Source organism: Macrosteles quadrilineatus, unplaced genomic scaffold (assembly GCF_028750875.1).
Source record: "Macrosteles quadrilineatus isolate MER2022 unplaced genomic scaffold, UCM_ALF_1.0 Scaffold_1__1_contigs__length_201487025, whole genome shotgun sequence".
In the NCBI taxonomy this organism is placed as follows: Eukaryota; Metazoa; Arthropoda; class Insecta; order Hemiptera; family Cicadellidae; genus Macrosteles; species Macrosteles quadrilineatus.
This window is the reverse complement of record NW_026542594.1, coordinates 105,559,967-105,586,316: the sequence shown is the minus strand read 5'-3', so window position 1 is coordinate 105,586,316 and position 26,350 is coordinate 105,559,967. Positions and strand designations below refer to the sequence as shown.

At 34.0% G+C, this 26,350-nt stretch overlaps 1 protein-coding gene across 1 annotated transcript in view; it reads left to right on the top strand.

Annotated features, from left to right (window-relative positions):
• LOC129005434 (serine/threonine-protein kinase D1-like) overlaps positions 1-26,350 on the top strand; it is a 159,239-nt gene that overhangs the window by 122,956 nt on the left and 9,933 nt on the right. The window contains exons 9-13 of the mRNA XM_054434359.1: positions 11,861-11,971; positions 15,526-15,794; positions 16,227-16,410; positions 19,621-19,803; positions 24,792-24,877. Coding sequence (XP_054290334.1) covers positions 11,861-11,971; positions 15,526-15,794; positions 16,227-16,410; positions 19,621-19,803; positions 24,792-24,877 — 833 coding nt within the window. The remainder of the gene's footprint in view (positions 1-11,860; positions 11,972-15,525; positions 15,795-16,226; positions 16,411-19,620; positions 19,804-24,791; positions 24,878-26,350) is intronic.

The window sequence follows — 26,350 nt, the reverse complement described above, 5'->3', positions numbered from 1 at the left end:
CCCCAATCCCTCACAACAATAATACTGGTAAACAGTTATTGAGGTAATTGAATTGGTGAGTTTTATGAATGTTCAATGCAAATAAGTCTTCTGTACAAATAAGTGATTCTTTTTTTTAATAATGAAGAAAGAAGACATTGAAAAAAAATAAAGAAAAGCAAATTCTACATACAATGGGTAATAATAATATAATAATAATCGTTATTGCCTTTTAATAATACAGGTATTGCTTAGGCCTACCATGATTCATTTGCAGTATCGAAATTATTGAGCGGAGTGAAGCGAAGCTCTTATACTACACTCACTGCCTTTGTTTTACAAATACAGGTCAGGCTCCACCTGACAGGCTTAAGCGATCTGCAGGAAATTTGGCACAGTCATGTAACCAACCATATGGGAAGGTATAAATCTGAAATGGTAATATTCGGACCACAGGACTTAAACCAATAATAAGGGTTGCCGGAATTAGGCTGATGCACCATATTGCGTTTATGCGTTTGGAATCTGTAAATAACTTACAGCATTTTATGTGAGCAAGACGTGCAATTAATGTAGACTTTGAATATCTATCTGATTGGAACATGTTCAATTCCTATTTGCAGTCTACAAATAGGAATTCCACTAATGTGAACCAAATATAACACAATTCGTTGACTTGAACCCGACGTATCATTGACTTTGAATACTGCACATAGACATCCCATATAAGTGAAGCAGAAGTAGGCCTAAGCCTACCATTGACTTCGGATACTGCAATTAGGCATTTTATTTATGTGAACAAAATAAATGGACCATTGATTTATTGAGGATACTGCAAGTAGACTATTCATTTACATGTACCATTGGGTTTGGATACTACAAGTAAACAATCCGTCTACGTGAACCATACGTACTATTGACTTTAGAATCTGTAAATAGGCATTCCATTTATGCGAACCAAATATATCATTGGCATTGGATACTGCAAGTAGACATTTAATTTATGAGAACTAGATGAAACATAGAATACGGTTCCTGCAAGTAGACGATTCATTCACTTAATCCTGACTTATGATTGACTTTGGATACCTCTGCAAATAGGCATTCTATTTAAAATGCAAAAAAAATCATTGATATTGAATATGCTGGCTCCGCTCAATATTGCAAGCAGACAACTGCATTGTACACCTAGTTATTGATTGAAAGTAGGCAAAATAGTTCTAACAGAATTTGTTTCCAAGCAATGAACCAGGCGTCTTAGGAGAAATATTGTTCTTGATAGTTTTGGTGTTATATAATCAATGTGAGATCCCCAGGTAAGAGTACTGTCTATTTTTATGCCAACAAATTTCACCGAATTAACTGCGATATTGATATCAGTCCCGCTATTAGGGAGGGGTCTTAGGCTGAAAACAACATTCTGTGTTTTACTTTCATTTAAGAGAAACCCATTTGCTTTGAACCAGTCCGATGATGTGGTGAGGGTATTTTTTTATAATAAATTTAGCTGTTCAAAATCATTATTACTGTGGAAAAAGGTTCTATCATCTGCATAAAGAATAGTTGAGGAATTAACTGAATTTGGGAGATCATTAATGCATATTAAAAACAAAAGTGGACCCAGGACCGAATCCTGGGGCACACCCACATTTATTGATATTTCTTGAGACCAGAGACCATCAGTGTAAACCCTTTGTCTTCGATTGGATAAGTCAGATTTTATGAGCTTTAGAGCAGAGCCTGTCATTCCATAGTAATTTAATTTTTTTATTAGGTCATTTGGATCAACACAATCAAATGCCTTGCTAAGATCACAGAACGTGGCCTGGGCATATGACTTGGTCTCAAAGGAAGAAATAATTTCACGAACTAGTTTGTCTACAGCTGGGACTGTTGATTTGTCCCTTCGAAACCCGAATTGACAATGATTAAAAATTTTATTGTCTTCTAAAAAGGAATGGATTTGATCATGAACTATATTTTCATATATTTTTGAAATTATTGGAATTATTGAAATTGGGCGGTAGCTAAAAGGTTCGTTCCTTGGGCCCTTCTTATGAACTGGGCATATCCTGGATATTTTTAACTGATCTGGAAAGACTCCCTCAATCAATGAAAAATTTATGCAATATGCCAAGGGTACTGAAATACTAGGAATAATACTTTTTAGGCAATTGTTACTCATATTATATACATCACTGCTGTCTGAATTACTAAGTCTTTTAGCAACCCGTATAATATCTTCAGGATTTTCTATTTTGGGCCCTATTTTATTTATATGCTACATTAAAAACCTCCCAAATGCATTGACTGAGTCAGCCAGTATATTAAGTATATATGCTGATGATATAAATCTTAAAACTTCGGGTAGTTCAATTACTGATATTAAAAATTCTACTGAATTGGAGCTCAAAAATATTGAACAATTCTTAACAAACAACAATTTAACACTTAATACAAACCAAACAAATTTTGTTCTCTTTCATACAAATAAGATAAAAAAAGATCAAACCCCTAAAATTAATCTAAATAATAAGCCAATCAATCAAGTGAAATCAACTAAATTTTTAGGCTTGATAATTGATGAACATCTAAATTGGAATGAACATATTCATATTTGGTTGGTAAAATTAATTCAGGCTTGTTTGTTTTGAGATCAATGGCTTATCTCTGTGATAAAGCTGTGTTAAAATTGATATACCACTCGCTTATAGAATGTCATATTGGCTACGGAATCGAAATTTATGGTGGGACAGCACAAAAAAATTTTAAAAAGGTTTTAAAACTGCAAAAACAGGCCATTAGAGTTATTGAAAAATTTAAGAATAAGAAGTCTGTGAAAAAGTACTTTAAAGAAATGAAAATTTTTACAGTGTACGGTTTGTATATTTTTAAAACTATTCGGCATGTTTATAAAGATAAAAACACTGAAGTATCCCATAAATACAATACAAGGTGGAAAAATCTTACTGTAAAAAGTCATCATCGTCTGAAACTTTCAAAAATGAAGCCTTCGTATATTGGCAATTTATTCATAAGAAGTTTTGCCTGCCTTACTAAAAAAAGATCAAAACAAACCCAATTTTTTGAAAAAGCTAAAATCATTCTTAATTAATCTGGCTCCCTATAGTATAGATGAGTTTATAAATCAAAAATGAATTAGCTGTCCATTCTAAAATAATTGTCAAATTTATGGTTAAGCCATTTAGATTAAGTTTTATAACTAATGTTGTATGCTTTGACACTATTCATGTATATAAAGTGAATAAAGATAATTTGATTTGATTTGATTTGATTTGATACATCTGTTCTGTGTTGTCAGTATCTACTGCTGTTTATATTTTAAAAATTAAAAAAAATTATAATAATAATGCTACACTCTTTTGTTAAAACTTGTAACTTTTTAATGCCATTGAACATTATAGAACCCAATTTATTTGTTTAGTTGAAACAGTTATCAAGATTATATGATTGTTTTTAAATATGAATACCCTTTAGGTAAACGTGAGGAACTCCAAAGCCACTGGGGCGGAGCCCAAAAGGATTTTTGAGATAAGAATAGGATTATGTCATTGGGGAATATAAGCTATCATCATGTCAAATTTCAGCCCAATCCGACCTGTAGTTAATGTGTAATTGTGCCCTAAACAACCACACAAACGTTCAGCGGTATAATATTATGTACTAGCAGTTACCCAGCGTGCGTTGCTGCTCTAACAACTATTATTTTAAATTGTATCCTAATTTGTTCTTTACAATAAATAATAAAAATGTGTACCAAAAACAAAAATATGTAACATGTGAACCTTTAGAATACGTCACAAAAAATAATTTGCCAAGGATAGCTAGTCGAGCGGGTACATACACTTCCAGAGTCCAACTCTCTAAGTATCATTCACCTGATTAAAATACACTAGAGAGGTGTCAACAAGGCAAAAGTTTTTTGTTTTTTTTTGTGAACCACTTGCGTATTAGAGTCACTCAGAGTATTAATATGTGGAAGGTAAACCAACCACTCAATCAGGTTTCAGTTTGATGTGTCATCACGACTCTAATATGAAATAGGAAATAGTTAAAACAAAATAGACCACAGAGCAAGTTAATGTTTATTTCGTAATTTAAAAAAATCTACTTTATTACTTTCTATGGTCGTAAGATATTTAGGTAAGGAGTCTAATCTGAATAATTGGTTGCACGAAATTTATATCAAGATCACTTTAAATATATGGCCAAAAGCTATTTCTCTACTTTAGTACTGTTTACTTTCTTTACTTATTTTTTGTAAGGAAAATTTTAACAACCAAGGAAGGGAGTTTGGTTGTCCACAAGGACGGTCTGTTCGGTATTGATATGTGTTCGTTAGTTAGTTAAGTGATATTGTAGCTCTGTATGTCAGAAAGTTATGTTAGGTGTATCGTAAAGCGGGGTTAGTATGATAAATATTTTTGTCTTCAGAAGACAAAATACCCTTGAAAACGCCGCACGTTTTTATTGGTGCGGCGAAACGTCGGAAATGAGTATTTTAGTCTGTGATTTTATTTTTATATTTAGTTTTATTTTTTTATTTTTTTATTTTTATCAGTGTGTATGTGCAATGAACTGTGATATGACAAGGACTGTGTTCTCCTGATTTCAATAAGGTGAGTGATGCCCAAAACTATTTATCATACTTAAGTATTGACCTCACCTAAAATAAAAAAGCAAAATATCCCTTTTGGTTTACTCCTTCTATTATTTACAATTTAAAACGTAAAGAAAAACTTAGAAGAAGGTGGAAAAAAGTAAACACTGATGAAGCTTATAACTTATTTAAAGTCCAGAGAACAGCAGTAAAAAATGAAATTGATCTAGCATATCGCAATTATGTAAATGGAGTGGAAGATAGTATAAATGTTGATAGCAGTAAGTTTTGGAATTTTATTCAAAGTAAAAAATCTGAACGAAATAAAATTATGATAATGGAGCACAATGGAGTAAGACTGGATAACGGAGGAGCGGTTGTAAATGCATTCGCGGAATATTTTAGTTCTGTGTACGAGAGTTACACTACAGAGCCTAGTGTGGAGTGCGCGGTGGAGGGGCCGTGTCTGACCGGCGCGTCTTGCCTCACACTGCCTCGCCTCAGCTGTCAGGATGTGCAGGACGCCATCAAACATTTAAAATCAAAATGCACTACTGGTCCAGATCTACTCCCACAATATTTATTTAAAGGTTGTTCTGAATTTTTAGTTGGGCCTTTAGAATTTTTATACAATTTAAGCTTGAAAACTAATATATTTCCCGAAAGATGGAAAACAACCAAAGTAACTCCAATTTTTAAGAGTGGAAAAAAATCCAAAGTCTTAAATTATAGACCGGTAGCAGTGTTATCTGTACCGGCGAAGATATTTGAGATTATTATTCACAAATATTTATTCAGACATTTTCAAAAATGCATTTCAAATGACCAGCATGGGTTTGTCCCAGGAAGATCAGTCAACACAAATTTATTAAATTTTACTAGTTACGTTTCCTCTGGTCTGGATTCTGGGGCTCAGACAGACACGTTATTTCTTGATCTGGCCAAAGCGTTTGATAAGGTTGACCATTCAATTTTGTTGCAGAAACTGCATTGGTATGGCATGTCAAATGATTTATTGCATTTTTTCAAATCTTACATTGTTAATAGGAAACAATTTGTTTTCTATCATGGATTTTCCTCTGCTGTATTCAATGTCCAATCTGGGGTTCCCCAGGGTTCGAATCTAGGGCCTTGTCTTTTTACAATACTAATTAATGATCTAAGTGACTGTATTTTAAATTCAAATTCACTTCTATTTGCCGATGATTTAAAAATGTTTAAGCATATCAATAGTCTTGATGATGCAAATAGCTTACAAGAAGATCTTGACAATGTTTATAGGTGGAGTGTTTCAAACAAAATGACTTTTAATGTTTCTAAATGTCAACTAATGACTTTTACTAGGACTACAAATTTTTTACAAAATGACTATTTTTTAAATGGCATTTTAATTAGTAGAGTAAACAAAATTAAAGATTTAGGTGTTCACATGAATTCTGCACTATCTTTTAATTTCCATATTGAAACATGCATTGCTGCTGCAAGTAAAATGTTGGGGTTTATAATTAGACAAAGTACAAATTTTAGAAACATTGAAACATTAATTATGCTTTATCATTCGCTGGTCAGATCAAGATTAGAAACCTGTTCCATAATTTGGAATCCATATCATTTACAGTTTAAAGATGCTTTAGAGAAAGTCCAGAAAAAGTTTTTAAGATTCTTATTTTACAAATGTTTTAATATTTATACGTACGATGTTCCATACCATGATTTATTACAACTGTTTGGGCTGCAGAGTCTAGATCTGAGGAGAACGATCATAGGTCAGGTGTTCCTGTACAAACTGGCGCGTGGAGAGGTTGACGACGCTGCTAGCCTGGCCGGCCTGTCTTATCGCGTACCCTGCTTCAATAGTAGAAACAAACATCTCTTCTCGTTGCCCTACAGCCGCACCACTGCCCATGCCTCCTCCCCCCTCTATCGATTAATGAAAGACTACAATTACGTAATAAAAAAGTGCAATAATATTGATATTTTCTCTGACAACATAAACAATTTCAAATTGAAATTAAAAACAGTATTAATCAATCAGTAAATGTTAATTTATATATTTTTCATTGTTCTATTTATTTTTACTACTCAGTATTTATATACTTATATAATTTATCATTGTTAATCTTTTTTAAATATATATACATTGTTGTTATAGTTATTGATAATTTTGTTTTTATGTTAGTATTAAATGCATGGCATGAAAGTGTAAGTAAAAATGAAGTGAAAAGACAAGAAGAAACCCACTGAAGCAATAATATTATAAGTGCATGAACTGCTTCAATGTAAATGGTCTTTAAACTGTATTGAAGCATGTAAATAAAATAAAATAAAAAATAAAATCATGACGTTTAGAAAAAGCGGGTTTAATAAAAGGTACAAGGGGTTTTATACAATCAAGCTATAGAGTAGAATGCCGAGAAAATTCAGACAAATATCAAACACTAGTGTCAACAGAGCTTCAAAGCTTACTACACTACAAGCAGGTTTAACATTAAGAAAGCAATGGACAAAAATAAATGACGATACAGGTACTTACTCTAACAGTTTTATAGCTAATATAAGAGCTAGAAAAACGATGCTATGCACAGCTACAATAACACCAGTTTAAATATTAAATCAAAATATCTCGCCCGGGGAGTGTCTACTCCTATAATATACTAAGGTCGAACCTAATGCAGCTCAACTCCGATAAAAGGAAAAATAAACACTATACTTTGGTAATTTATCCAATACCGAAAGAATTTACGGGACTAGCTTGTAATATTGGTTAGAATGGATCGGGGTGGACTACCCGTGGAATGAGTACGGGTTGTTCCAATGAAATTACTGTAGGTTAGATAGGCCTCTGGAACTCACCTGGTTGGAATGAATGAGTTCCCAAGGAAATGTCACAAGGCAGCCCTTCGTAGCTGACTAAGCTAACCTAACTCGTTTCGCCGTATTCAAAATAAAACTTGAATTAACTTAACGTTACCCTCTCTTTATGTATCATACTAGTCTGCTATCAAACTAAAATATAACCCCTTGATTTCTTGCAACTAATTAAATTCTATAAATTGAAAAGATAAGATTATTATAATTTACTGCCCTAATACCGATTTTAGGGAATGAAGGAGGTATGGATGTCCTGTGTTTGGAATCCCAAAGGACTTAATTTATTTTGGATCGTTAGGAATTATGGTTCTCGCTCGGAAGGAACTAGCAAGACCCCAAGGAATAACAAACTAAAGTAATCAAAATAATAATATATCTTTAAAATTTAAAATTAATTAATTTAATTAATTAAAATAAATAATAAAACACCACTGGTCTTGGTTGGAATAATATAATAAAATCAGAGAATATTCTTATTATTTACGACATAAAATATCTTACTAAAAAATATTAAAGGGCGGAATAATATAAGGGCGTCGCAGTTAGGGCAGTTTTGTTAGGATCGACGATCCTAGTCGCATGCTTCGCGGCTAGCAGGAATAAACGTGCAGGCAGCTTTGTACGCCGTCGGTCTTTGTAGGCCTGCCGACTCCTTTCTAATTCGTATTTCTACTTTGAAAAATTACATTTAATATCAATGCAAATAAGCTTTTATAGTCTTCACTACAAAATAAATTAAATGTTCTGTAAATAATAATTACAAAAATATTTCTGTAAAATCTTCTTTAATAAAATGTGAAACTAAAAAATAAAATGGTTGCTACAAAAAATCGTTATGAATGAAAAATGCTATTTCATCCCCCCTCCACTTTGAGGAGAAAAAAAACAGAACTTCTCTTGTTAATTACACCTACATATAAAAGTTTTTTTGTTTTTTTTCTTTTGTATTTTTTTTGTATTTGTATTTATTTTATTTATACTTTTTTGGGTTTTCTTTTTCCATAGTTTTTCATAATGTTCACATGTGACAAAAGCGGCGGGGTATTTTTACTTTCTGGCCATTCGGGAAAGTGATTGTTCTTTTCTTCTCTCTCTTCTTTTTTGGGCGAGCTGAAGCCGGGGAATAGTTTTCAGAAGTGGTTTCAGTTGTCAAGTACTCTGTCAAAAGTTCCTTTGTGGTCTCTAGCAGCCATTCTTTGTGGTGATCTCATTGTCGTCTCATTGTTCGTCGACCCAGGGTATCTCTTCCATCACCCCGTCATTGAGACAATCCGAAAGAGATGTTAACGAGATCGCAGATTCCATGACAAATAGAATATTTATTTTACTTAATTGCCAGTGGATAAACAATGTTTTATTGTTTTTTTTTTATTAGGTGTATAAATACAGGGTAGTCGCGAATAAGCGTTAAACTATTTATTGGGTATAAGAGGAGCATAAATGGAACTCGTAAACGTGGTTTAACACAATATATCTCATACACACCCCCAGAGATGAGTTTTAAGTTTTTTTTTCAAAAACTGGCATAATTGCAAAAATGTTGAATTTTTCGGGTTATTTTAAAACTTTCATCAACATATAACAGTACCATCGCGTTCTCCACAAAATTTTGTTTAAAAATACATGTACTTCAACTTGCCTAAATCTGCATAGCTACTTATTAAATTGAATAGAAATAAAAATTTGTGTTTTTCAAAAAAATATTTAAAAAATACGTAAACATAAAACTTTTTTTAAAAAAGGTTTTAAAGAGCAGTAAAAATACTCTTAAAAACTGCTCCATAATCTAAGCTTTCAAACAATACGATTAAACGTAATATTTGATCCCTATAAATGTCCGCTATTCAAGCTTGAATGGTGTAAAACACAGGTTATCCAAAACATTTTACTATAAAAACCGTTTTATATATAATATTACAGACTTGTTCATTATTATACATTATTAAATTATAATGAACAGCTGGTGGCCCCAACAATGATCTGGGGTTTCTCCGTTGTGTATAAATCACATGTTGACCTACATAAGACGATTCTGAGTGGTTTTTAATAGTGGTCACAACATGTTTTCCAATTAAGAATATGCAGAAATACATTTCGTCTATGGTTCTTGCAACGCAAACTCAAGTGAGTCTCAACGAGAGTACTCTCTTTGCTATGCTCTCCTCCTTACTGCTCTCCTGATCAGCGCGTCCCGAGTATGAAAGTTTTCGCCAGACTTCACCAGTCTCTATAACGGCAGAACAGGGAACTGTGCATCGAGAGAAGCCTGAGGGCGGAGCACGGATGGAAGTCTAAGTGGAGGAAGATATCCTGGAGCGTGTGGATGAAGAGCCGGAGATTAGCAGTAGGAATCTTGCTAGGGCTACTGGTGTAAGTAAAACAACTGTCTTGAAAGTTTTGCAGAAAAATAACTTTCATCCCTATCACTTCACTAAGGTTCAAGGCCTTGAGCCTAACGATTACGTCCCTAGGGTAGACTTCTGTCGATACCTCCTGAACTGTGATATCGAACAAGATAATTTTGTGACGAAGAGCAGGGTTAATAGCATCCAGAATTTGAGGCAAATTATGCTGTAGGAAGTCGAGGTAGACATATCCGTTCAGATTTCCCTGAAAAATGGGAGGGCCTAATAATCTATCCCCTACCACTGCTGCCCTTACGTTTATGGTAAATCTGTTTTGGAAGGACATCTCCCTTAGTGTGTTTGGGTTTTCTGTTTTCCACATATGCATGTTGTGGAAGTTAAACACACCTTGTATAGTAAACAGAGCTCTATCTGTCCACAAAATCTTCTTGAAAAAGTGATTTTGTTTGATATCACAGTTCAGGAGGTACTAGGTCCACAGAACAAGGCTGTAATATTATACATGGAACTGTTTTTTTATAGTAAAATGTTTTGGATAACCTGTTTTACACCATTCAAACTTGAATAGCGGACATTTATCGGGATCAAATATTACGTTTGATGGTATTGTTTGAAAGCTTAGATTATGGAGCTGCTTTTTTAAGTATTTGCTGCTCTTTAAAACTTTTTTTAAAGTTTTATGTTTACGTATTTTTTAATATTTTTTGAAAAACACAAATTTTTATTTCTATTCAAATTAATAAGTAGCTATGCAGATTTCCCAAGTTGAAATACATGTATTTTTATACAAAATTTTGTGGAGAACGCGATGGTACTGTTAAATGTTGATGAAAGTTTTAAAATAACCCGAAAACCAATAAACCAATCTCTGGGGGTGAGTATGAGATATATTTTTTTTATCACGTTTACGAGTTCCATTTATGCTCCTCTTATACCCAATAAAAAATTTAACGCTTATTCGCGACCACCCTGTATATAAGTTTTTAGGTGTACCTAACACCACGTGAGCACGCACATACAGCTGTCCGTGCGAAAAGCATTTATTTTCTAAATTTAAACCAGCAATAGCCAGGGATTGCCCTTGTACCTTATAATGGTGATTGCAAAAGCAAGACGCAAAGGAAATTGTAGCCCCTTTAATTGAAAGTGTAATTTGGATGAAATCATCGGTATTCTTGGGATTAAGACTATTTCTCTTTTAAACTTATCACTGATGATTGTTGCTTCGATCAAGTTTGGTGTCATTTTTTTAATCGTCAGTCTGGTTCCGTTGCACAGCTTGGATGGATTTAAGTGTCGCATTAGTATTAGTGGAGTTCCTTCTTTTAATGACAGTAATGTGGTGGGTTAGTGACAAATTGGGAGGCATTTGAATACCTAAATGAATACCTAACACGCACGATCATCATTTTCATAATAATTTGTGTTAGATTGTGTGGGTAGGGAACAAAAGGTAAAAATATTAAGGCATTGCCATCCCTTTTATTCTTTATAATACTTTGATAAAGGTTTTTACTTTTATTTTTTACATATTTAATAGTGGAGAATTTAAACGTTGTTGAGTGCACATGTGTGCTGCGATTGGGGTTTGATATATTTGGACTTATCCAAAAGTAAAGTAGTTTTCTGTGCTGCTTTCTGTGGAAACAGTGTAGCACTATTTGAAATCATGACTAATACAGAATGTTGTGATTATACAAACCTACAAAACAGTTGGTTAAAGTAAACACCTGTTTTTAAATTGTATTTATTTGTAAACATTGTAGTTCCAAAAGTTGACATTGGACCCCTTAAAACCCTCTGGGGTGGAGCCATTTTGACGGATCTGCACCAAACTTCACACAAACCATCCTTGAATAATGCATATAATGCCTGAAAGTTTCATTACAATCTGTTGAGCGGTTTCGGAGTCAATAGGGTATATACATACATACTTCCTCTTTGTACATAAGCACTTGCATATGCACACAATCATGGTAGACAAGAGTACCGTGTTTTGATATTGGTTGTATTCTGTGTACAGAAGCAGACATGTCATCAGAGCCAGAGGAGAGAGTGACAGATATGAATCAGCTGTATCAGATCTTCCCTGACGAGGTCCTTGGCTCCGGCCAGTTTGGTATTGTTTATGGAGGTAGGCTTACAAAACACTCCATGTTTATGACACCCTAACCACCTATGTTTAGTTGATAGTTAGGACTTTTTCAATTTCCCGTTGAACAAATTTTAAATCTCAACAAATTGTTTAACAAAACTAAAAATCCTTATATATAATTCTGTAAGACAACATTTTTACCAGAAAATTGTGGACGTCTGGTAAGTTACAGAAAAGTGGGAGGGGTCTTAAATTAAAGGTCTTGACCCCAGGGACTCGGGAAAAATAGCAGAATTCCCATAAAATTCCAGAAAACGAGATATAACGTAAAATGTTCTCCATAAGAACAGCATTAAATAACAGAAAAATTGTATTTTCTCAAAAATCGCCGGAACAATTTTGATAAAAATTTACTATGTTATAGTCCTTTAAATTCTGAACAAAATTGTACAAATCCCATTTCCGTAAAAATTGCGGTTCAAAAGTTATTATCACTTATGTTATTTTTCCATAAAAAACCATATAAAATAACCAAAAAAATCTAATTTTTTGAGAAAAGCTGGTTTTCATCAAAATTAATATGTTATGGTCCTTATAATTCTATAAATAGTACAACACCCCATTGCTGTAACAATTATGGTTCAAAAGTTATTGCAACTTTTAGGATTTTTAACTATAAAATATCATATTTACTCTCACTGCTTACCCATTATAAAGGTTGTTGACAAGCTTATGAGAGAAAGTATGTGTCAGAATGTTGATACCGTTTATTTCAAGTTTCTATTTGTAGCCAACTTTAGGCTGTCTTTATTGAATATAATCAAGAAATAAAATAGTTTTAATTGATAGGAAAATTAGTTTTCTTTCAGAATGTCACCTTCCATTTTGGTCGATTTCCTTACAATTAAACGTCATTTGCAAATAAGCTAAGCAACTCCAAATATATAGTTTTTAGGGAATTAGAGACATTTATCTTCAACTTTGTACAAATAAATCTACAGTTATACTGGACCGATTTTATTAATTATTAGGTATTTAGGTAATTGGAAATCTTTATTCATGTTGATTTGAAAATAATTATTAAAGTTTGATTTTTTGAAAGATTTATAGCAGTAATGGGTTTGCCGTTGTGCGTTATCTGATCATATGAAACATGTGTTAATAATTTAAAAGCTGATTGTCGTGTTGTTGTCAAGAATTTTTCTTTGTTTACATGATGTTCACAATTTGCATTTGTAGTTTAAGTGTGTTCCTTATGATATGTGTGTTTCTAAAGTTATGTGCTTAATCTGGACCAATAATTATTAGTGAGTAAACAGGTGTATGCAAATTGCATATGGTAACTAGGGGTGTGCGAGTATTCGAACATCGAGCTTTTTCGAGCCGAATAGGACGATATTCGGCTCGGCTCGTGATTTTCAAAAAGTTCGAAATGTTCGAGCCGAATACTTATTGAACTAGCAAATAAAAATTAAATTAATAAATAAGGAACTAACTTTCATTTAAATCTACTCTCCTCCGTTTCATAATTGTGTCTTGATAAGCACGAACCTCAGCTCAGTCAAGACGCAATGATTATCGATCGTAATTTTGAGGAAACTACCACCTATCGCGCTGTCTTTCTAACACAACTATTCGTTTCGTAATATACAACGCAGTGCAAGTGCGTGATTGGCTAAGTCGCTATGACGACACACGGTTGCCGTGGCAACCTACAGTGCGCACTGAGCACTGTGCCTTGTGTGGGAGGGGAGATTATACCAACAAACTATTTCAGGAATTCTATTTTGGGACGGATGAAAGATAAGGAAGAAACAAAAAGTGGTCACGTGTGCAAATGTAGTGGGCGAGACAATAAGGCTGTAAACGTGTCGTTGTTCCTTGTTTGTTTACTTTTTCAGATTCCTTATCAAACGCCCCTATCTCCTATCTCTCTTTCTCCCTCTCTCTCTCTAACAATGTACTGATTAAACAGATTGTGGTTTGGTTGACGACTTTTCTACTTATAAGTTTCCCTGCAGTTATTTTAGTTCAATCAATCCCATTACCTTTCTAATGTTTATCAAAATAATTAATTAATATGTTTTGTATTTTATTTCCTTTAAACCAACACCTATTTACCATATCTGTATTTTATAGAATAAAATGTTTGTTTATAAAGTTTGACTGGCCACACAATTTTGTACCTATTTTATTTTGTATAAAGTAACAGTTACTTTGAGGATTATATATATATATATATATATATATATATATCAATAAGTGGCGCGTGCTGTAATGAGTGCTTTTTATTATCAAAATAAGTTATGAGTTATTAATTTTTGATAGTACATGGGTCATTGAATACCATAATGTGATGTAGTTTCCTATTTGTATCTTGCAAATAATAATAATTGATAGTTAATTCTGGAAATGAAAAATAGTGATCGCATTCATAAACCTGTTGTCAAAACAGCAACGAGGGTGTAAGGGTTTATTGTTTCAGACGCAAGGGTGTTTCAAGGACAAAGTGTTGGGCCACCCGGATTGGGGGGGAGGGGGGCGGTGAGACGTTGAGACTGTGTGAAGGGGAGGAAACTGGTTTTGGCTATTTATTGATTAGTTTGCCGACCCTTCTAGATAACAAAACTGAGTGACAGTGTTAAATCATCGTGTTCTGCATTTCATTTCTTGTTTACTTTGTGTGTTATTCTATTAATTCTAGTGCTTTGGTCTATTTCCTCTATATTTCAATTATATATTTTTTAATATATAAGTAAAACTTGGCTCTCCACCTTTTTGGATCCAAACCAACCATGTTCTTTTTTGATTAATAGGATTCATAAAACAAAAATATTTTGTGCATGGAAAACAACAAGAATAATTACGTGTTTTTAAATTTATTTGGTATTTATTTATACAAAATAGAATTAAATATTCATAGTAGTTACAATATACATATGTAATCGACTTGCTAGTTGTTTTGTCGTCTGTTATGAAAGACAATCTGATTATCTCAGTCTGCACTGCATATCTCTTCAGGCCTTCAATCGATATCCTTTTATTTCTTGCATCTTCATTTAGTTCAGTTCAGTTCTTATCGTGATTATCTACTATTTGATGTCTTGACAATTCTCAATGTTTTTAAACATATTAAAATAACATTGTGTTTATTTAAAAACTGACTGAACATTATTATTATTATGCACTTTTTTAAGAAAAAAAGTTTAATAATTAAGATAAGGTTACGCTAGGAAAAGCTCGGCTCGAAAAAGCTCGAGCTCGAACATTTTTTAAAAAGCTCGGCTCGGCTCGAGGTTGAAAATCACTATTCGCACACCCCTAGGTAACCATTATTTTCCTAGAGACCTTTTTGTATTTAACCACAACTCTAACAAAACTTAACTCCAACAGGGATCTGTTGCTAGTAACATCATGAAGAATATTTCTCACTGCGAATTGTCATGTTGATAACACACAACTTCCATAAAAAATAGACAAGCAAATATCCAAATAATGAGAAAATTTAAAAGTCACATATTAGATACAATGATATTGAATACAACTAGCTAGACAGTGAAAGTGTTCATTGTACTTTATTGACCACGTTGCAGGTGTGGACCGTAAGAGTGGGAGAGCCGTAGCCATCAAAGTGATAGACAAGCTGAGGTTCCCCACCAAACAAGAAGCCCAGTTGAAGAACGAGGTGGCAATACTGCAGAACCTCAGCCACCCTGCGGTGGTCAACCTCGAGCGAATGTTTGAGACTTCCGAACGGATATTTGTAGTCATGGAGAAGCTGAAAGGTGACATGCTGGAGATGATACTGAGTAGTGAAAAGGGACGACTCTCCGAACGTATCACAAAGTTTCTCATTACCCAGGTGAGAGGTGGAAACCAACAGTTGTGTAGATGGCTACGCAAAGTTTTATAATTAGTAATCACAGAATTGCAGATTTAACAGCCTAACCGTAGTTGAATCAATAGTCAAATATGTTCTTTTATAAAGATGATTTTGTTTGAATAACTCAAAATATAAAACTTATTCTAAAGTGCCCTAGTAAAGTCACAGATGTATTAAAACTCTAAATGATGAATCATACTCCTTGCATTTAAGAAAGTATAATGCTTGTTGGGTAGTTAAGGTCCAAACTAATTAGTTGAAGCTTATTCAAACTATCCATGATTTCACTCATTTTAAGATTTTGTAAGTTAAGTACAAAATCTCAGTCTACCTCAGTGATAGAATATTCATAATTTTGTGCTGTTATTTTTGGTCTATTTACTACGTTTGATGTTTTGTATTGTTTCCTAGATCCTGGTTGCCTTAAAACATTTACATAGCAAAAACATAGTCCATTGTGATCTGAAGCCTGAGAATGTCTTACTGAGCTCTGACTCTGACTTTCCTCAAGTCAAACTCTGTGACTTTGGCTTTGCTAGAATCATAGGAGAGAAGTCCTTCCGGCGATCAGTGGTCGGGACCCCAGCCTACTTAGGTTAGTCACCTTTCCTACTCTTAATGTTACAAATCATTAATGATGGACAGATCTTGACACCTTGGGAAATTGATGGAACAACAAATATATTTTCCTGATTTTACACTAATTAATTCAGGATTGTATTTTAGATAAGCTTTGTTCTAATGGTCATGGAACTGTTTGAATTGTTGCCGGGATTGAAAGTGACAATGATTGATTACATCTCTGCGAATTCGGAAAATATTCACCATCACTTCGCAATTGTGGGAGATGTTAATAATAGCACCTTAAATGCAAGAGATTGTCCACAGTTTTGTCACTGTGGTGCATGTGTGAAAAAACACACAACAAAATATGTGATTTCTAAAGCCTATACTGGTTTTCTTCTAGTAACTATATCAGACACAATTAAAACGGTACATATGTATCACGACAGTGATAGTTATTGTGACAATAATTTAATCGGGAAAGAACTAAATTGAATAAGACTTTATTTTAATAAACAATATTTGTTTACCTCTGATCATAACATCCTAAATAAAACACATGTTTTATTTGCAGTCTTTATGAAACATCCCTCTCCTTAAAGATCGAGTCTCCTTTGAGGATGTACTTCACGCCCGTGTCTATTCTTGTAACTTGAGTTGTCCTGTCATGGTTTTGGACTTCTGGTACAGACATTTGTTGAATTTTGTTCTGTCACATTGTCTGGTGAGGGTGTACTTTTTAAGTCATCGGGAAATGGTAGAAGATGGAAATGGTTTTTTCTTATGTCTCTTGTATCAGTCCTGACAATATTTGATCGTGGCTCAGTGGCTGGTTTTACAACCCATCCAGGTTTTCCCAAGTCAGATATCCAAACGCTATCTCCAGATTTCAAACTTCCAAGAAATTTCGTACCATGCCTGGAGTCATAATTTCACTTGTACTTTTCTTTGTAATTCCTCTCCATTTTATTTCATAAGCTCTTTTCATTTTACCTAAACCACTGAAAAGAACTAGATATTTTTCGTACCAGTTGGTCAAAGTCGAAGACACACTTCGGACAACTTTAGAATGTTAAGTTTTTCAATGGCTAGGAGCGGTGTTTTACAATTTTCCACTACATAAAAACGCTCAAAACAAGATTTGTTCTTATAGTCCAACCTTACATTTACCATCCCGCGTACAGCTAACTCAGTCCCATCCGGTCCTGAGAGTCTTTTAGAGGCATGTTGCAATGGAACTTTTTTGCTTAGCTTGATATTAGCTGGCAAAACTGAAACGTCTTCTTCGGTATCGATTTTAAACTTAATAATCTTATCATCACTAAACCTGAGCCCAATTCCCCAACATTCAGGGTTTAGATCACTGTTTTCGGTAATTTTACCTATGAATTCTTCAGAATTTGATGAATTTGTACAATATTGATTAACAATATGAGGTTCCCTAGTGACTTCATTAATCTTTTGCTTAGAACAAACTTTAGCGAAGTGGCGATTTTCCATGGTTATTTGAAGCAGTTGTCTTAGAAAAAGACTTTTTGAAAGTGGCGTTTAATTTTACCCGATTAATGGAGGGATCAGCTAGGTCAAGTTTTTGCCAAACTAATGCCTCTGAACTGCCGAAAGCATCAACTGCAGTTTCTAATTTTAGTGAGCTTTGTAACTTTATGCGATCACTAAGGTTTTTATCATTCATTCCAACGATAAGTTGCATTAGAATCATTTCAACTGTTAAATCTCGCCAGTTGCTTGGTTTTGCAAGAGTATGTAAGTATGTGATGAAGTTTTCAGCAGACTCTGAGGATCCCTGCTTTCGTCTAAAAAATTTAGCATGCTGATAAATTATGTTTGTTTTGGGAACGAAATGGTTTCCGAATTTCCCCATAATCACATCATAATTTTGCAAAAGAGCGTAGATTAAATTAATCAAATATTTCCTCAGCCTTATCCCCTACACAGTAGCAAAGAATGTCAACTTGCCTTTTCTCGGGTGCTTTATGTAGATCGCTGACTGACCTGTTCCTTTCAACGTTTTTCCATGCACTCCAATCATAGGGGTTGAAGGAAACATTTTCTGGAGGCTTGACCTGGATTTGATTTGTTTGAAGTGTGTTTTCAATTTCTTGTTGGATTTGTAGGTTTACATCACGCTGCACCATGTATCACAACTGTGATAGTTGTCGTGACAATAATTTAATCAGGAAATAACTAAATTAAATAAGACTTTATTTAAACATGTCTTTTTGAAAGAAGTAAAAAAATAAACAATATTTGTTTACATCTGATCATATCCTAAATAAAACACATGTTTTATTTGCAGTCTTTATCAAACAACATAGTTTAAGATAGTCTGCCTACATATCGTTGTGTAATTTGCTAGGTGGAGTCCCAATAATTCGAACTTTAGTAATCCGAAAGTCTGCTTAATCCGAAACCAAAAGATTTTTTTATTTAACTTTTAACACAGTTAGCTGTACCTCTTCAAAGTATTCTGTAGCGGCCGGGCGAGATAGACTTGTTTTATAGAGTATTTTAGTAAATATTTCGCCATTTTTTTATTAACATTTTTCATTTTCGTCCCGGGTTCCAATCCCACCAAATCACAAATGGATTTTATTTCAGTGATAATGCTGCAGCCCCCAGGTCTAGCCTAAAGTAATGTTAAAAACAATCCTGGGCTCGTGCCTAGCGTCCTAAAAAAATATTTAAAAAATTAAAAATGGTTTTTAAAATTTTCAAAAATAAAATAAAAAAAGTTTAATCCGAAATGGGTTGGGTAACAACCATTTTGGACTAAGGGGACTCTACAGTAGTGGTTTTTAATATGACTGACATTTTAACAGTTAAACTTTGTGTTTTCATTTTTGATACCTATGTATTTTTACCCACTGTTGGTGTATATACTGCAAATTGAGTTTGTCAGTCATCTTTGCTATTTCCAAAAAATTTTACTGAAGATTTTAAAACAAACTCGAATATCATTTTACAGGGGAGGAAAATTCTGTCCCGCCCCAAAACAAAATTACAGTCCTGTCCATCACTATAAAATATAAACAAAAATTTCAACTGAGTCATAGTGTGGGTTTCCTTGTTACTGTAGAATTTATTGAACTTTCCAATCAAATTTCAGTTCTTGCAATTGTTTTTATGTGAAACCTGACGAATGGTTGGATGTAAATTTAATTTGGCGTTTTAACATAAATTTGTGGTAAGAGTTTGAAAGAAACTATAAATACATTTGTAGCACCAGAGGTTTTGCGGAACAAGGGCTACAACCGGTCTCTGGACATGTGGAGTGTTGGTGTCATCGTGTACGTCAGCCTCAGTGGAACCTTCCCCTTCAATGAGGACGAAGATATCAACGAACAGATACAAAATGCTGCCTTCATGTATCCTCCAAATCCATGGAAAGAGATATCATCTGATGGTAAAAAAAATCATCTTGTTAATAGATTAAACAATAAATCTATAACTAGTAAATGTTTTCACACATTTAGAGTATTTAAATATGGAAAATTCAACTCCCTGTCCCCATGCTTACTAGCAGAAAGAAAAAACTGTTTGTTTCTTATTGTTTATTGTAGGTTTCAGTGTCTGGCAACTTAAATAGAAACATATGATTCAATCGCTCTGCATGCACGGTGCCCCATATTCTTTTTATTCCATTTTTAGTAGATTAGCAACAAGAAACCATCACTCTTTATAATAAACGGTATCAGCATTCTGACTCATACTTTCTCCCATAAGTTTGTCAACAACCTTTATCATGTGTAAGCGGTGAGAGTAAATATACGGAAATGGGATTTGTATTATTTTCAATAACTTTTGACCGTAATGTTTACAGAAATGGGATTTGTACCATTTTGCTCAGAATTTAAAGGGCTACAACATACTAAATTTTCATCAAAATCGTTCGGGCCATTTTTGAGAAAATTCGATTTTTCTGGTTTTTTATGGGAAAACCCCCATTAAAAATCAAAATTTCAAAAAAATGAAAAACTCCTGGAGATAACATGGATTAGGACCTACATACCAAATTTCATCGAAATCGGACCACAGGTGTAGTCCCTAGCTCTGTACACATCCACACACACAGACACACACACACACACAGACATCACTTCGAAAACCACTTTTTTGGGTCCAGGGGGACCCAAAACGAATATATCCACTCAAAACTCAAACTCGAAAATTTTGACGAAAACAATACTTTCTCCATATACTATGCTATAGGGGGAGAAAGTAAAAAGATTAAAATAGTTTTTAAATTTATAGGTTCACTCATAGGCTCTCAATTTGTAGCAATACGCATGTGTTTTTCTTTATCTAAGTAGCAAATTAGGAACATGTTATTCTCTTTTTGAGGAAATAAAACAAATTTCAAATTACTCACCCAATGGAAAGTCCTATTCCTAGTCAAAAATCGTAAGAATAAAACTTAATATGAGAGTACCTTGGATAAAATAAAAACATTTTACAATTTTATCAATTATAGTCATGTAGTAGTAGGGTGTATTGATGAAGTCTATGGGGGGTGCAAGGAGTGCAACGCCTTCTGCTCCCTCCCCTCACCATCCTCCTTCATCACCCTTACCCATCCCTCATCAATGTCGGGCTTGTACGTTTTAGAAAACGTTTCCTCGATCTCCTCCACTACCGGGTGGTGGTCGTGCTTATGATGATGATGCTGCAGCAGTCTCCATGATAGGTATACTGATTGGTTGTCTCTTAGTGGCGGCGAAATGCAGGAATTTTTCATAATCGTTTAAACATTTATCCATCAATATACGATGCACTTGATTATCGATACTATCACCATCACCACTGTCTCCACAGAATCGACAAGACTATGTTGACGCTTTCCTATTATCCATGCTGTTGTTGGTATTGATGTCGCTGTTTTTTAACCATTCGATTAATTCTTGCGGTTCAACAACCATTTTCTTTGCGTACTCCATCATCGTGTTATTAGTATTATTATGTAATGGATCCATGATGTATGGCTTGTAATACGGTGCTCAACAGTATTGGTAGTAGGAACCCACCTCCTTTCTGTACTAGATACTTGCGTTTCTTGGCTCAACTCTCACCTTGTTTCACCAATCGTCTGAGAGTTGATTTACTTTTTCAATTGGCTTTTGCATTTGTTGGATAAGGCAACGTTACCACGCAACAGGTTGTCTGCACACTCCCACAGTGATCGTATACGACTGAGATTACACACTTTTAACAGCGAGCTGTGTTCTTTCGGTGTAGCGTGCACCAGTGCCGCCAGTAGAGCTGCATATTTCCTCACACTGTGACATGACGACTGATACTCATTTGCTGTAGATTTGTTGTATTTATTATGGCTACTGATACTGCTTCTTTTCGGTAGACACACAGAATTAATCGGATTGTCCCAAAAAGATGGTCGAACGAATGCGTATTTCATCCGGTGTGGACTGTTTCATGTCTATCAATAGATATGCGTGTGGATCAAGTATAGCTTCCGCATAAGCTTCCTCTATAAATTTTGTATTAACCGGATAAATTTAACTGGCTAAATGTTTTATCTGAGCTCGAACTATGGGGTCTTTAAAACAATATAATCAGCGTTCAATGAGATGTCTCTCTGCCCACAGCCTTGATGAAATAGATTCTGCGAAATAAAGGAAAACACTAAAGGTCCTATTATGTGAGCCAGCAAATCCACCACACTTTCGTTTGTTTCTTGCATCATGTCGTCCATTATGATCAGATCAGACTACCATCAAAGTCGTTCATGTCTGACAGCAGACAGACTGTTTTTATACTGAATAATACTAGTGCTGCTGCTCTGCTGCACACTATCACTTGAATGATGATGATGCCAGTATATGTTAGTAAAATCTGTATCACACATTTTATTAGCATGGTCTATAAAAAGCATGACAAAGTGTGATTTACCAGACCCCGAAGGGCCGGCTACTAAGGCCGAAAATGGATGCTTCCACCTCAAGTCCATCTCACTTTCTGACTGACTGACAACACTATATACTACTAATTTTATGCTATGAAGGATTGAGGGGGGAGGGGATGCCAGATAGGGAGGATGACGGGAAGGTGCGGAAGGCCTTGCACCCCTTGCACCCCTTATAGACTTTCTCAATACACCCTTCTAATATTTATGTTATAATTAAAAATACCCTCGCCGCAGCAAACCTGCAGGCTAAGCGAATTTCCATTTGCCTAAATGGATTTACACAAAAATGTCTACCTACTAAAAAATATAACATGTATTTCCTATTTAAATAGAATTAGTTCGCGAACTCAAATTCAAATTCAAATTCAAGTTCAAATAAATGTAGGTTTACACGTTTATACCAAATTTCATCAAAATCGATCATTTTTGCTCAATATATAGGCTATACAATTGTATATATACAATTGTTTGGATAAAGGGCTACTATTATCTATATATTAATACGCAAGCAGTTTTCTTTTCACAGTCATAACTCAATAAGGGCTTGATGGATTTTAAAGTTTGAGGTGTCAAATCAAAGGTATTTTCACGTAGATGTGCAAATACGTCTGAGAATATTAAGAAAGGGCACCACTTAAGTACACTTAAGGGCTTAAGTTTGGAAGGCGGCGCTATCTGTTGACATTAGATCAAACTCATTTCCTTTTGTTTACAAATAACATATGTACGTAGTTTTAAATATTTTTTAAGGTTAACCACAGACTGCAGGACTTAAAACTTCCAGTATATATAATATATATAGTATATATATTATATTACATTTGTTTATTATATTGTATTATATTTTGTTTCAATCTATTAACTAAGTCTGGTTAATAATAAAGAGTTTCACAGGGCAGTTATCCTTTACATTACCATATGATCATGTAATTTACAATGTGTATCAAAATTCCAATTCCTTTATAGTGTTTTCTGTTGTTTGGTTAACTTTCTTATTTCATTTCAATTTAAAATCAAATGCTGCCAGTACGACGAAGAACTGTGAGGGGCTGTAGGGAACGCAAACATGACCGCTTGCATCACCTCTCAATTGCACATTTGACGGGTACATAGTGGTAGTACGAGCGTTGTAATACATCCAATCTCGGACAAATGAACGTTAAATGTTTACATTGTAGTGGCTTACATTTTAATCAAGAAAAGACTGGCCGAGACAGTTAAGTTTTTAATCTTTGTTGCCATAAATGAAAGGTTCGTTTACCTCATTTGTGCAATTCACCTTAATTTCACACCTTGCATTTCTGATACCTTCAAGATTTTATCGGAAACTCCCAATCTAAAAAAAGGACTGTGAGACTTATATCTAGAAATTATTTGGATTAAATTTGTCAATTCAATTCTGCCTTTACCATGGCGGCCAGCTCCGAAGCTCATTAAGATGACAAAATTCCACAGGGGATCGACAATTTCAAGGTTCATAACACATTTTACCACCGAGTAGGTCCTCTAATTTCTCAAGAAGGTGATGATCCTGAATACGCATAGATATATAAGTAAGTACAATAATGTCACTAGAACCCAAAGGAGAATTAAGCACAATTTAAACAAAAAATTCAATGAATAAATATGCGGGAAATAGGGTCAAACAATGCCCATTTACAAATCTTTGAAGACTGTGGCAGACATTATGTAGGGACGAGAGCTCCGAGGAGTCAAGTGAGATTCTTATGTACATAATAAGAGACTGAAGAAGTGTCTTCCCTCGCTACAATGGTGCTCCCTATGTAGGTGTCACAGCAATTTTTAAAGTTGACATGATTTTTCTTTTTCTTAAAATTTATGGTAGGATAATCTTTTGTCTTTTGTCATATATATATGACAAAATTTCATGACCAAAGATTATCCTACCATAAATTTTAAGAAAAAGAAAAATCATGTCAAGATCATCACATGATATTTATTTATTAATAAATTTGTTGTGTTTAAAGTTAGGTTAAATATGTTACTCTTGTAAATGGCCTAAAGGCCGAAACATGTAGAGTTTTAAAAAATAAAAAATAATTTCAGGGTACTGAGTTAGTATGCTTTCTTTAATATAAATATATATATATATATATATATATATATATATATATATATATGAATTTGAATGGATGGTGTTTTTGGGCTCTAGACACCTCAAAACAAAACAAAATTGGTCCCGCATCCAGGTCTTACCATGAGTACTACGGTAATAGCTTATTCCCTATATGGGAAATTCGCTAAAACCTTGTGTTTTTGTTGAATACATTCAATATTTAGTTCCATTTGATAAATCATTTCTTTTTTGTGATCCTACTATGTCTTTGGTCAGAAAATTGGTTGAATTATAGACTGTATTTTATCAAATTATTATTATTAATGGCCAAGCAATCCTTAACTCTTTGTATAATCACAATTATAAATGTTATTTAATTGATATATTTTTGCAGCTATTGACTTAATCAACAACTTGTTGCAAGTTAAGCAGCGGAAAAGGTACACTGTGGATAAATCCTTGTCCCACATATGGTTACAGGTAATTAATTTACTTTAATGTTTTAAATATTTTAAACAAACAATTAGTTAGCAATAAATTAATATCTAAGGAGGGGTTTTGTTATTTTTAGAAGAAGCAGGAGATTATACATAACCAATACTGTACCTTTAAATTAGTGATGTGTCAATACAGTAAACTCTCAGTAATCCGGCAGATATAGGACCGTAGTACTTTTGGATTAGTGAAAATGCCAGATTACTGGAATGTTATCAATAAAAATACTTAAAATGCACTTAAAACACGTCTCCGAAAATCGCACGATTGGAAACCGCTATTGCCGCGATCTGGCATGACGACGATGACGTTTCCGTAATCGTAGGAGACGATGATAAAGTCTACACTTCCCCTGGAGATAATCATGATTTTATCGCGATGAAAGAATTATGTAATATGTTCAAACGCGATCAAGTAATATGTTAAAAAAAAATTGCAAAGGTAGAAAAAAATATTTAAAACCATAAAAAGTTTAAAAGAATTTAGGGTGAAAGGGTGAAATTTTCTGAAAACGCCAAAAAGTGTTATGTAGAAAATTTTATTCCTGACCATGACAATTCTTTCAAATCTTGGCTAGCTCTTACAGTTTTTTAGTTATAGCCGTTACTAAGGGGAATACAAAGCAATAATAATATTTGCAAAAAATAATTATTAAAGTATGAAAAAATAGTGAAAACTGTCAAATTTTGAAAGTAGGGCGTTTTTTAAAGCTGAAGGAGTGCGATTTTTTAAAAACGCCTATCAGTGTTTAGTAGAAAATTTAATTACTGACCATGAAAATTTTCTAGCTCTTACCGTTTTCGGTAAGAGCTAGAATGTCAAGCCGTTTGTTAAAAAACCTGTTTTGACGTTTTTAGATGTCCGCCATTTTGAATTTTCGGGGGGGGGGGGGGGGGGTAAACATTTTAAAATGGGGCTTTTTCTAATCTCACTGTTAGTTTAAGATCCCATACTACAATACTACCAAATTTCAAGTCTCTATCACATTAACTTGTGTTTACATAAAATGCTGGATAATTTTTATTACTGTAGATTCTGCAGGAATACAAATATTTTTACAGTGTAGAAATAAGCAAGAGGTAGTTGTCCTAACCTATTTTTATAGCTGTTACAACAGAATAGGTCAACTCAAAGCAGTCACCTGCGACTGACTGACTGACTGGCAATGGCAATGGAAAACAATAGAATGGAGGGAGGGGTTGTGCAACGACCTTGAAGTGAGTGGGCATAGCAACAGTGAGTGAAGTAGGGGTTTGGGGGGAAGGGGGAGGGTCAGACCTTTGAACTATATTTAGACTACACTTTCACCACTTCCCAAATGGCCAGGTAGGGGGATTACAAATTACAATAGCAGGTTTTTTTCCTTGCCTGGTTTGACTTTTGTCTTTTTGCTTAGGAGATTTGAATCATCAAAAATGTAATTTAAATTTACCACAATTATTTAGCATTGATAATACA